Source organism: Salminus brasiliensis, chromosome 4 (assembly GCF_030463535.1).
Source record: "Salminus brasiliensis chromosome 4, fSalBra1.hap2, whole genome shotgun sequence".
In the NCBI taxonomy this organism is placed as follows: domain Eukaryota; kingdom Metazoa; phylum Chordata; class Actinopteri; order Characiformes; family Bryconidae; genus Salminus; species Salminus brasiliensis.
Window position 1 is genome coordinate 39,163,397 of NC_132881.1, and position 13,770 is coordinate 39,177,166.

At 38.6% G+C, this 13,770-nt stretch overlaps 1 protein-coding gene across 7 annotated transcripts in view; it reads left to right on the forward strand.

Annotated features, from left to right (window-relative positions):
• Nucleotides 1-13,770, forward strand: part of khdrbs2 (KH domain containing, RNA binding, signal transduction associated 2) — a 102,070-nt gene that overhangs the window by 56,967 nt on the left and 31,333 nt on the right. For all 7 annotated transcript variants that reach the window (XM_072678413.1, XM_072678409.1, XM_072678410.1 and 4 more), the window contains exon 6: nucleotides 3,344-3,542. In XM_072678413.1, coding sequence (XP_072534514.1) covers nucleotides 3,344-3,542 — 199 coding nt within the window. The remainder of the gene's footprint in view (nucleotides 1-3,343; nucleotides 3,543-13,770) is intronic.

A 13,770-nucleotide genomic window follows, 5' to 3' on the forward strand; every position in this document is an offset into this window, starting at 1 on the left:
AACTGCTTTGATAATAATACTATAATAATACCAAATATTATTGTTATTTTATTTTTTATTTTAAATAAGAATAAGTCTTCTATTGAAAGTTAAGAAGTTTTTTTCCTTCTACTGTAAAGCTGCCATATTGGAGATATAAGGTACTTTTAGGTACTAAAAGGGTACTTGGAGATACATATACTTTTATAATAAATTGCTCCTTTGTATTATTCAGTGCTGCTTTTCTGACATTTCACCAAGGTGATGGTGGGAGGCAGTGACAACAGTGACTTATTATTGAGTAGCTGATGAAAGATTTCACCCTTGAAAAGTCGCTGACACATCTGAAAAGGCTGGAAACGTGTGATCTAAAGGATTTCATAAATGTAACCAAGGCTCATAAATCTATTGAGCGAGCATTTTCGAGTTCTTGCTCATTTGAGATTTCATTGTTCCACTAATAATGACTTCTATAAATGTGCCTATTGAAAATGCCTCCTTTGATTGTGATCAAGACATAAAAGCTGCATGTGAAAGCAATGGTGCAGCAGATTGAAGCAGAGACTGGCTCTGTTCTTATTTGAGGCCAGGCTTGGTTTATTAATGGACAATAGATAAACAGGTAATACGCATTGAAGGTTTAGGTTGATATTTGCCAACATTTGACTTGTTGACCCTTGTTTGGCTCATTAAAAAGCAACTCCACTTGATATAACGCTATTAGGATGGCAGTCCACTCGGCCCTTAGAGGTATATGCCCTTTCCTTGGATGTTAGAACAGGCCCTTTAAGCCCTTTATCATTTCTCTAAGTCTCAGACACATTAACATGCCTCTCCGGATATGAAAACAATAGTTCTGAAAGGCTTTAAGTACCCACTGACCCTGTTCAGTTACTGTGGGCTCCCTTTACTCTCTGATACCTTTAATACTAAATGCGCTCTCAGTGAAATATCGTAGCTGAGCTGTCTAATGCCATGGGAGTTCATGTCACAGCTCCCACCTCCCCCTTGCCTTAGAATGACTGCTCGGCAACCAAGACGACCATATTAAATGCCATACTTCATGCATGGTTTACTCCTGATCCACCCTTAATAAACAGATGGATTTCCAACCTTTCAATCACTGGCACTCATGAAAGATCATCTACGAGTTTTCAGGAGGCAGACCGTGAAAGCATGAGAGCAGAAGAAAATCTAATTTCTTTTATGTTTGAAAAGAAGATTGTTCCCAGATGAGCCGTGCGCTGGAGGGATTTTCATACAGCACACATACAGTACATGGCGCAATGTAATAATAAAGTTTCAAACTAGTACAACAATACAATTACAGTACTACATCAGGGATTGTGAGAGTGAGGGCATAAAGCACAGTAGAAGGAACATTTATATACATAATGCAGCAGTCAAAAGAGATAATGAAGGCATAGGAGCTGAATTTGTTAAATTACAGTGTTTGCTGAATTTAAAGGAATAAATTGTCAAACATGTAGGGCCAGTGTTTTGATGCTGTGTTGCCTTTGGCCATCTTAAGCGCAGTAAGAGGATGCCTGTGGGCTTTATAATCAGTAGTGTCCCAACCTCCCAACCTTTTAGCCTTGGTTATTGGCTATTACACATTGTAGTTAAACACAGTATATTTATCTTCTAACAGAAAAGAGAATCATTGCATAATACTGAAACTGCATATGAAGTCCTCACCCACCTGACTGACCGCCAGGCTCTCCTGCACCAGGCTCTCCTGACCCCCCACTACATTGGCGTGTACATTGACTCTACTATTATTACCACTTTTAACCATCATCATTACTTTCATTATTCTAACCATCACTACTATGATTATATTTATTCTATTCTAGGGTACAGTGATTTATTTAATCATAAATTTGTAAGTGGTCTTGACTCTGAGGAACCACTGTCACCTTTGGCTTGCTCACCGGGGTTTCATGTTTGTGTTGTTGACCCCTGTCCTATTACTGGATTTCTGTAAAGCAGGTTTGTGTCATGTCAGTAAGTGGAAGTGGAAGAATAAAAAAATAGATAAGTATAATTTCACAGATTTTTTAAGCCTTGAGAAGTCAGACTGGTTTGGTGTAAAATACTCAATGGGTATTGCTGACCTTGGCAGTGATGTGAACCAGACGTCTAAAGAGGTAAATGGCTCTAAAACATGCACTATGCCTGATGTCTGAAATTGTGTTTTACATTAGATTATCAGAGAAGATGTTGGACTAAAACATTTTTGTTAATAATGGCTAAATGTTTGAAGGTTTTTTAAGAGTTTATCTTCATACATAAAAAAAATAAGTGGTTTTATTGGTTGTTATCATTGATTGATAATAAAAAAGGCTGGATTTGCACTGTAGACATCCCCTGGTTTCCATCACCACCATTGTAAAGAGTCAGTACAATTATAAAACAATGCTCTAGTATAAAACAATCTACATTAGTAACTTTGTTTACTTGTCAGAAATTGCGTTGTCCAGAAATATAAAGAAATCTGTGGAATTCCAGTGTTTTTTACTATGTTTTTATAAATGGCAAAACATTGGAAGGCATATTTGGTCAAGTGTGTCTCTCTGTGAATGTTTAGTGGTTGGTACTATATGTGGAGGGTAGCACCGCTGTGCTCCGTGCAGCAGACTGGATTTTGATTCCCTGCTGGGCAAACACACCAGGCTATACCAAAAAAAAAAAAGGAAAAAAAAGACCTTGAGCAAGACTCCTAACGCTCCATTTACTTTCCTCTGTAACATGATTAAACTGTAAGTCTCTCTGGAAAAGAGCTTCTGCCAGATTTCATCAATGTAAATGTAGTGCATTCAAGTAAATATTTAACTACACCTACATTTGAATTGTATAGCAAAGCAAGAGTCAAAACCTCAGACCTCTGGGGGCTAAGGCTGGTGCAAGGGTCAGGTTTCATAACGGCCTGTTTGAGCTTATTTGGGGCTTTGTTGCCACAACTTTCAGCAGCTTTCTATCACAGCACTGCAGCTTTATTACGCAGAGAAAAAGCTGCTAATGCTGATGTTCACAGGAACACTCTTTAGTCTGAGTCAGCAGTATTTATACAGTGTTTTCCTGACTGTAGCAGGGACTGAGCACTGAGTACTTATTTCAGATCCTACTCGTACAGTGCTGTATGCGGTATATCAATCCATATTTCAATGGAGATGCCCAAGCAGGTTAACAAAGCTGCATTGAGTGGCTTAGCTATTAATACACTATGGACTAATGTTGTTGGTTTTTTTATTATTATTATTGCATGACCTCCCCTTTTCATGGTCACAGCCAACAGTGTTACTCTGTTACTACTGACTGTGAACTTCTGTATGTTTTGTTATTTATATTTTGCACTGGACAGGGGTCGTGGAGGAACCGTGCCACCTCCTCCCCCGGGTCGTGGAGTCACAACCCCTGGGGGAACCGTGGGAACACGTACCTCTTTACCCACCACCATGCTAGCCAGAGGAGTCTCGGCCTCCCGCACCAGGGGAACAACGGGAACCCCTGGATACAGAGCCCCTCTGCTTCAGGCCACACACGAAACCTATGACGACTATGTGAGTACTTGATTATCCGTGCTGATGTATAATCAGGTTGTTTATGTATTTACACATTCAAAGATTTCTAATTTCTTCTGAAAACTGATTAAATGTTGTTTATGCATTCAAATAAGTCCCACATTTCTAATCATTTCATCTGAAAGCTGATTAAATGGTATTTATCCTGTAATCGTACATTCAAATAAGTCTCACATTTCTAAAAACATCTTATGAATGCTAGTTTGTATTTTGGGGGCATAGCATCCGCTCACAATCTGACACTTTGATCTTTGCCGCCGAACAGAGTCTTTTGGTTACATCGGCGGTCTTGCTTATGTACAGAAAGGTGCGATAAAAAGCTTATGATACCGCATCTCAAATCCTCCGAGGTAAATGGAAAACTCCCTGACGTGGCCTTTCTGTTTACCAAAGGTTGAATGAACTGGTGATGGCGGAGAACATTCAGACAGATTGAAAATGGTGAAATAGAGGGCTGTTTCACCTCCCACCTTAAGTGGGTGTCATAGTTCACAAGATACAGTAAACACATATAACTACACAGAAATGTAACGGACAGCTTTGTGACTGGAGAAACTGCGGCATTTACTGTTAGCTGTGGAGCAAGAACTCCTGGGCCCACTTTCCCATGATGTCAACTGAATAAAAATAGTGAGTGGTATAAAACAGACGAGAGTGTGTGATAAATGGTGTTCAAATGGTGTCATTAGTATGTGTGAATGTGACAGTTTGTACCTATACAGCGCTAGACATGAGCTTTCCTGAAAAGGAAAAAAAAAAACAAGCTGGATATGGAGAGAACCTAATAATCACATGCTTTTTTTCATTAGTATTCAAAGATGAAAAGTACATATGGTGGCAAAAAGATTATTTTGAGAAATCTCAGCCAAGAGAACATCAAACTCCAGACTAATGAAAAAAGCAATATTTCATAGAGTCGATCTCCACCGAGCTTTGGCCTTATGCAAAAGCAGTGTGTGTGCTGCGCTGTGGCAGATTGGGCTGTCTGCATGGGGAAATGTAAGAGCACAGGCTCATTACCAAAGTGAATTGAGTTCTGCTGGAGACCCTCCGTACTGCTGGAGAGCCCAAAAGTGTGGACATTTTTCTGCGTAATTGGGGCTGGGGAAGGCAGGTAGGGGCAGGCAGACACATATCAGGGGATTAAGGAATGAGAAGTTTGCCCAGAACATATTTTTACTACAATTTTCCTCCCTACCTTAAATTTTCTCCTGTTCATCCCTCTTGCCTGTGCTCAATTTTCCCCACACACTGGACTTACTGCAACATCCTAATAGCTTTTCTTATGAAATTGTGAAACGTGCCAATATTTCATGGGGGCTTCTCCATACAGGAAGAAGCCTAAACCGATATTGCTCAGTGAGTGTAACATATGGAGAGCGAATTGTGCTGGGGATCAATATTCAGCTGAATGAAATGGGATTGCCATGCGTATAGTATCCCTTTTCAAAATCACACAGTATGCCCATCACAGTGGGACAAGTAAGTTATTGTTCTGTCACCATGATTTATATATATGTATATGGCATCTTTCCCATCCTTAAAAATCCTTAAAAATCGATTAGTGCTACAAACTGCCATTTTGAGCAAGCAAACATGTATACACCAAAAATATCTTTCATTCTTCAGTTGATTTATTGGTAAGTATTACACAGCACATTTGCCAGTGTTAAATCAGTGTCATATTTGCTGTGTATCTTTAAATCTTATTCTCTATTGTCTTTAACTCTCAAGAAACAGATCAGTAATTAACTGAATTCCATTCTGAACTTGTGCACACAGAAAGGTAACTCCAGGGCTGACACTAAAACTATGCAAATCTTTACTCCCCCCCCCCCCTTTCCCGGGGAAACCTGACCAACTTGTAGTATTTGTTCACGTATATATTGTTCACTTTATATACTGTAATATGTATACTATTTATATACTGTATTAGTATTATTTTTCTCAAAAGTGGTAAACTGATATTGTGTTGTAATACATATGCCAAAAAACACCCAAGAAGGTAACCCACCAAATCAAGTGAGGTTCTCATCATGTTTTATGGAAACTGCCTCCAGTAAACAAATGGATAAAGTTCAAACTTATTTGGGTGGTAAGCAAATCACACACTGACACACATTTAGCACACTAAAGTTTCTCCACAAAGAGAAAAAGACTACACTCGGATCAACAGGATCTGGCAAATACGTTAGCAGGTGGTTATCAGTTATTATATAAGGACTGCATATGAAATAAAGATGTTTCTTGGATATTTTACTAACAAGAGTTATTGTTCATTTATTAGTCTCTAGGTTATGCAGCAAAGCACAAATAGTTCAAATGCCCATTCATGTTTTTTAGGATTTAATCTAACCACCTTTGTTTTTGTTTGTTTTTTTTTACATTACAGTTGATTTTAGTGTGGATTTGAATAAGTTAATGTGGACCAAACCAAAGTATCTAAATGTAGCGGCAACAAGACATTATATAACATACACAGAATGTTAAGCAAGACTAGCTACTGTTAAACAAAACAGCACCACTTCAAAACTGTACATTCAAAGAAAAGAGTGGGAGTGCAATGCATTCTCTGCTGAGAGTTGAATAACAGTATAGAAGAGGCATTCTGGATGGTTTAAGGGAGTAAGTGCACATTGAAGCACATGGAATTGAAGTCATAACTAAATGCTTGCTACCTAGTTTAGTTTTTGAGTACAGCAGCTAATTCTCAACCAGGCTGCAGTTTGTCTGCAGCGCTTTGGGTGATTGATTCTCTCTGTCAAGTTGTCAGTTTCCCTCAGGAAATAGACGCTACCACAAAAGCCAACATTGCACCTTTTGGAGTGAACAGATTCATTCTGGAGCACAGCAGCAAAGTCATGGAGTTACTAGAACTGAGAGAAAACAGGGAAAACTAACTGGTCCTCATTCACCAATATCTTTCTAAGGATGTTCTTGAGACCAGTTTTAACTGAAAGGCTACATCAGATTCATAATGTGCTTTTAAACCACAGAATTGTTCACAGCTGTGTTCTAGTAATGATGGATCCCATTGTCCTCAGAAATGGAACAAATCCCAGACACTGGGAAACACTGGTGGATGTCAGAATCCTCATGAATATTGCGTTTTAAGGAGATTAAAAAAAGAAAGAAAAAAGTAAATGGTTGGCAAATAAGGCCCACTGAGACATGATGAGTCAGAAATATGATTTAGCATGTTTTATCTTTAAGATTTTTACTCCAGCATCATCCCAATCCCCATCTGCTTTATTCCCTTTTCATGGACAGTAATTTCAGTGTATTTCCCTGCACAATAAAAGCCAATGGGAAGTTGCTACACCTGCACATTAGCTTCTATTAAAATGTGCTTTGAGTAGCAATTATTGTATTCTCGTCATAATTATTCTATTATAGGTGTGTTTTAAACCCAAATTATTGTCCATCATAATCAGCCGTATGCTTCAGCTGCAAAAGACTAGGTTAGAAATTCCTTTACGAATGTGCTCCTATTACTCATCCAGGCCAGCAGAATGAATACTCATGAATAAACAGAGAGTTTCCAGGCATTGTTGTGCTCTTCTGTTGTTTTGGATTGACGGGACTTGAATCCTGCTAATCACGGCTCTTATGTAGATCAACCCGGCTCTATCACAATACCGCCTCCACTCACTCTGAGCGCCGCGGCTTTACTCGCACTGCGCGAGCGCTTGTTCAGAGTGCTTATCACTCTGCTGTAACACACACAGATGCCACTCTCAGTTTGAGCCACCCCAACCCTTTCTAGCAGATTCAGAGTGTAGGTTTTAAAGATGATGCCGTATTCATCATTCTTCTTTTGTACGTTCAGATGTTAGTTTGAAGGTTTGAGAATGAGCAGTTATATAGATTTACTGGCATTATTATCGTCATGCTAATGGTCACGATTGCATATAATGGAAACTGTAAAGAGTAAGTTGCCCTGTTTCGTTTTGTGTTTAAGCTCCGTTTGTTCCTGTATGGTAGAAAGAAAGAAAGGCTTAGTGGAGACTGGTCTACATTTCACAGGGACAGGTAAAGCAGCTAATTCGCAGATGATTAAGCCTCCATTATGTGTGTTTTGGGTAGCTTCTGGGACTAAATTCTTGATACAGAATTAATAGAAACAGCTTTTCTAAAAAATTAAAACATTCATTAAAAATATGCTTAAATGCAGTTCTAAAAATAATCTTAGGAAGTTCAAAATATTTTCGTAATTATTTTCTTAAGAATTTATTAAGACACTCCTATGTAGGTAGTTTGTATTCTTTGTATGCTGCATTTTACAGTTTAGCATTAAAGGGACAAGATACCTGTTTTTAATTTTCATGTATTAAGTTAAATCCATGCAGTGTAGAGCAACATGGAGAACAAAACAGAATCAGACCAAGCATTCACAGAATTTCAGTCAACTAGAATTAAGTGACGTTGGAAGGGCTGGAAAAAGTCACGTCTATTTGTCTAGAAATCTAAAGTTTTTCTGAAGTATGAAGTTGCTAACATCTACATTTTCTTGAATCCAGCACGTTTGTGAAGTACTGGAAAACCTGTTGAAATAATTGTCTGTGTTAATCAGCCTTATGATACAGATGCTGCTGAGAGAGTTCAGATGGAGAAATGCTGAATTTCTTTAACAATTTTGTACATTAACTCTTTAAACTACAGGCTTAAACATCAGACTTCCAAGATCATTACTTTACTAATCTTTAATACTTACATTATATGTATTTATTATATTATTATTTATTACGTTAGACTCATTTATTAGTTACAATCTTGCAATGTGATTGGCTGAGAGGCATTCTGTGAGAATCATAATACGCTTTTTTACTGAACAGTTTCTGTGTCTTAATAATCTCAACATTGAATAACTAATATCAAGAACACTAATACACTTAGGGGTTGCGTAATACTGTAAAATATTTGGACTGGTGTCCTGCAGTTGTAAACTTGAGGCTAAAAGCAGTGTGGAGGCCCTATGCAATCAGCTTTTCTGCCTATAGCTGGCACTGGGCTTGGGTGGTACACAGAAATCTCCAATTACACATGCTGATACATACCCAGTGTAGACTTATGCATGACCCTTCCATTCTGGGCAGATTTTAATGAGAAAGTGACAAAAACGTATTTGGCATTTGTTCAATTTATGAGGACAGTGGACAGTCACTATAAGAGCTGTGAACAATTCTGTGGTTTGAAAACATAGCATGAAGGCAAACAGATATGAAGTAGACTTTTTGTTATGACCTTTTTCAGGGACACATTTAATAAAATTCTTAAGATATTGGTGAATGAGGCCAAATGTCTCTAAATATGAATGAATGTTCACAAAAGCTTAACAACCCATGACATCAAGTATATAGAAGGAGATGCATATAGATGTAGACAACGTATGTGTCAACACGCATAGACAGGCATAATAGCATTAATATTATTATTAATAGTTGTAAGCACAAGGCTAAAGGTCAGTGTCCCATGTTATAGCACACTGTCTTATGTATTATTTTGCTTTGTATTATAAGGATTTGTATTGATGTTAATGAGTCCCTTTAGTCTGTAGATATAGGGCTTAAAATGTAGACATTTGGACATTTAGCTTATCTTCCTCTGCATCCATTTTAAATAAAATTGGACAAATCTTCTAGTAGTGTATTAAAAGTATCTAATGCAGGAAAGTTTGAACTAATGTCCTTGGTTCGTAAACACTAAAAAGCCTGGTGCATTACAAATCAGGCCTGTGCTTTCACAAATCATGTCATAACAAGATTCACTGAGTAGGAACATTTTTGTATATTGATGTCATGCTTAGTCTTGTTTGTACCGTGACTCGACAGTCTAGTAGGGGCAGTGGTGGCTCAGCGGTTAGAGCGCCGGGATATCGATAACAGGGTTGTGGGTTCGATTCCCGGGCTCGGCAAGCTGCCACTGTTGGGCCCTTGAGCAAGGCCCTTTACCCTCTCTGCTCCCCGGGCGCTGGAGTTGGCTGCCCACCGCTCTGGGTGTGTGTGTGTGTACTCACTGCCCCTAACACGTGTGTGTGTGTGAGTGTGTGTTCACTACCAGATGGGTTAAATGCGGAGGACACATTTCGCTGTACAGTCCACACTGTACAGTGACGAATACGTGCACCTTTATCCTTTATCCTTTTAGTTGGGAGGGGACTTAACAATCTGAACGGATGCTATCAAGCAGCAGCTCATTTTGTTCTGTTATCAGTTATTTTTGGAAACTGTGCTTACAAACTATCAAAAATATAAAAAGATTCATTCGTCTTGTCTGGGTGGACAACGACTGTTGTACTGTATGCACCTCTTTCCATGCACAATGTATCTCACAGTGTAAATAGCCATCCTAGATTTTCACCTTAGACTTTCACCCTTATCCTGTTCAATCTGCACTCACTCTAGTTAATGTGCTTGCATGCCTGCCATAGTAAAATAGATCAGCTTTTGAACTTGAAACATCACTCTGGTGTGTGAGTGGAGTTAAATCTGTGAGGAGAAGGAGTCTCACATGGACACAGGCTGAGAGTAAAAGGAGAAATCTGCATGCAAGTCAACCAAGAGACGTTTTAAATGGGTTAATATAAGAATTGAAATATGAATAGGAGTCCTCATAACCCCAACATGGTGTCAGTTTATGGATAAAGTCCCACCCTTCAACAAAAAGAGCCAGTCAGCTTGCTGGTTACGGATAAAGTCCCGCCCTTCAACAAAAAGAGCCAGTCAGCTTGCTGGTTACGGATAAAGTCCCGCCCTTCAACAAAAAGAGCCAGTCAGCTTGCTGGTTACGGATAAAGTCCTGAGCTTTACTGGATACAAGCGAGGTTCAGCTGTATTGTGGCTCCTGCCAGACCGTGTCAGAATAAAAGTCACTAATATGAACGAAGCAGTGACACAAAATACTTTCAGACTGAAAGCCTTTTTCTGTTTTGCTAATCTGACAAATTATTGCAAAAACTAATGAAGGGAAACTGATTTACTTTTGTCAGATTTTATTGCTGCTACTTTGCACATCCTTAGTTTTGAAAGGAAAATAATATTGGGGTTTTATCGTTTACATTAGCAGGAACCATCATTAAAACAGTGAAAAAGGGTATTCAAATTTATTGTCTTCAATGTTGGTTAACAAAAGCATAAAACAAAATCAAGCTAAATTTCAGTAAAAGATTGTTATTCAGCTCAAATCAAAATAGTTGTTTGTTGCAGCCCTTTTTAAAGCAACTGTAATAGCAATGTTTAACAGCTGCTTTTTGACTCTGCATGACTTTATGGTTAAACAAAGACTGCAGAGTCGCAGTAGAGCTCTGCTTCTCATTGGCTGCATACAAAACTGCATACTGCCTTACTAAACAGTGTGTCAGGGAGAGTACACCACCATCAGAAGTGCATTCATTAATAAAGCACACACGCATACTCCCACAAACAGAAGATTTGATTGTAGGTTTGGAAAATATTAGGAAAAGGCTTTTCTTGCACTATTTCAAAGGAAAGCTCTCCTCACTCCAGTAATTGTTTTTTAACAATAGGCTCGCTTACAGCGCTGAGTTGACATTTCTGAGGTGAACTAATTATGGAAATGGAATTCTCCATGCAGAACTCCCTCCTTTAATAAAACAGATGTACGACATACACCTCAAGAAGATTGTTTAATAATTTCATACTCTCAGAGACAGACTGAATACCAAAAAGCTTTAGGCATCGTTTCTTATTTCAGGCCTGTCTGACTTTTAGAGGCTGTTAATGTTGAAGCAGATGCAATACAGCAAAAAGTTAGCTTTGGTAATTGGCTATGACCGTGTTTGGCAGACGTTAAAATGGCTGGCAAAGGTCGGCCTGTAAACTATGTAGCTCCAATGAACAGCAGCTGTGTGTGCCCACAGAGCGCCGCATTTACGATTGCTGTTTTTAGATCATTCCTCACTTATGCCATTTTGCATTGTGTAATTCTTTATGTAAGTGCTGTAGGATGCTTTTCAAATTCTCTGTAGGCCACTTATGACAGAAATGTAAAACACGTAACGTTAGAAATCACTGCTGAGGTGTCTGCCATTTCCGTTTTTAGTGAGTTTTTTTTTTTTTTTTTTTTTTTGAGAAATGCGCCACCTTTAGATTGCTCACAGAAGGTGATCTAAATCAGGAAAGTAACTCCAATAATGTTCATAACTGGAGACTAAAGTGAATATCTGTAGTGTGTGTTTTACAGTCACAGCTCCTGTGTTATTACTACCGGATAGTGTTATTAGTTTTCTAAAGCCCCTGGCTTAGAACCACATTCATTATCTCAGGCAGGTAAACGCTCTTCGTCTGTCAAGTAAGTTGAGGTGTTCATAATTCAGTTCCAATACTTTTGAGGTCCATGAATATGCATGTGTTTATTCCTGGACAGATGAGCGAGAGGTATCCTCAGAGATTTCCAATGAGCTAACATCACATAACTTTTTAATTAAAACAGGGCAATCTCTTTCAATTATGACCAAATCAAATTAAAACCTGGCTGCTGGTCACCCACTATAATTGACTTGATTCAATTATGTGTTATTGTTTGCCTAAGGCACAGGCTTTCCATGTCACTTTACATCCTGTACACCTGCATGTGTGCATTGTCTTTGTACATTATTGAGCACATGAATTGTTCACCAACTTCCATGGAGGTCAGAGGAAAATCCTCATTTGTGAACTCTATGGAGGCGACCTACAAGTCCTAACAGCTGTTGCAGCCAATATAGTGTCTGTGAATAGAGAGATAGTTTGGACACCTTGGTCAAAATCCCTGTTATTGTGAATAGTTAAGTGTGCAGAAGATTAATTTATCTATAAAAAAACATGAAGTAAAAAGATGAAACCTTATTTCTTTAAGATTCTGAGCAAGGTTACAGTATTATCTTTACCTTGTCCAATGTTGGAGGGAAAAAAGAGAAAAGGAGCATCATTGGGGACACTCCAAGAGATTTGAGCTCTCAGATAACTTGAACCAAGGTCTCAGACTTTAATTAGCTTGTTAGCGATTTTGGCTTGTTCAGTCATTTTTAGGAAAGGCCAGGTAATGCAAATTTGAAAGCTTTTGTAAATACTCAAACCTTGTCCCAGTCAGCAGTCATGGACACCTCTAAGCAGCTGCTTAGCACTGACAGATGCCCACAAAGCAAGAGAAGGCTATAAGAAGACAGCGAAGCATTTTTAAGGACTCGTCAAGTTTCCTCAGTTTATAATGTAATTAAGAAATGTCAGATAACAGAAATAGTGGAGGTCAAGTTGAGGTCTGTAAGACCAAGAAAATCTTTAGAGGGAACTGCTGGTAAGACTGCTAAAAAAGGCCAATCAACCCTCTCATATGACTGCAGGAAGATTTAGCAGACTCTAGAGTTGTGGTGCACTACTGCGGTTTAGCAGCACCTGCACATGGTCCATGTTTTCCATGAGCTTAATCAGAATCAGAATCTCTTTATTTCACCAAGTATGTTACACATACAAGGAATTTGTCTTGGTGAGAACAACACGTATGACAAGTAACAAAAACACAGAACACAGAACACAGTGGAAAGAAAAGTAATCAAAGGAAAACAGAAAATAACTCCAATGTTTAAGCACAGGGCCCATCAACCATGCTTTGGGTTTGTCCTGCAGCCAGAGGCACAGGGAACACTTCACATCTGGTACAATAACGTTAGCATGGTTTGCTAGATCGGATCAGGCCTTCAGCTTTTGGTGATTTGGGAGAGGACTTTGAGAGAGAGCGGAGAACTAAGAGAAATATTTTAGGCTGGAGTTCTAGTGGCTTTTGCCTTGTGGTAGAAGGCCAAGTCCCCCCTCTGATGTGTGGAGCAAGGAATGATAGATGACCAGGTTAAAAAGGAGGTGATAGGGTGGTGCAGGGTTGTGCAGACTTGTCATAGACACATGGAAAAGGTAGATATGGAATTTATAGGACGATTTTGATTAGGGAGAAGTGGCTTAAGTATGTTTCTCCTGCCAAAATTCAGCATTTTATAACTCCACTTAATTCCACAAATTTGCTTCCGTTTGCTTTTGATTTACATTTTTTTTTCTACTTTTCATAGCTTTTCATTGTTTTAATTTTTGTTCTAAGTTTTAAAAAAAAATTGATTTTCTGCTTTCTTCTTAAGTGGATTTTTGTGTGGTTGTCAGTTGGAAAGAAATAGATAGCAGAATGACTTCTTCAGTTTCTGTAAAGAGTGTACCAGGGTAGT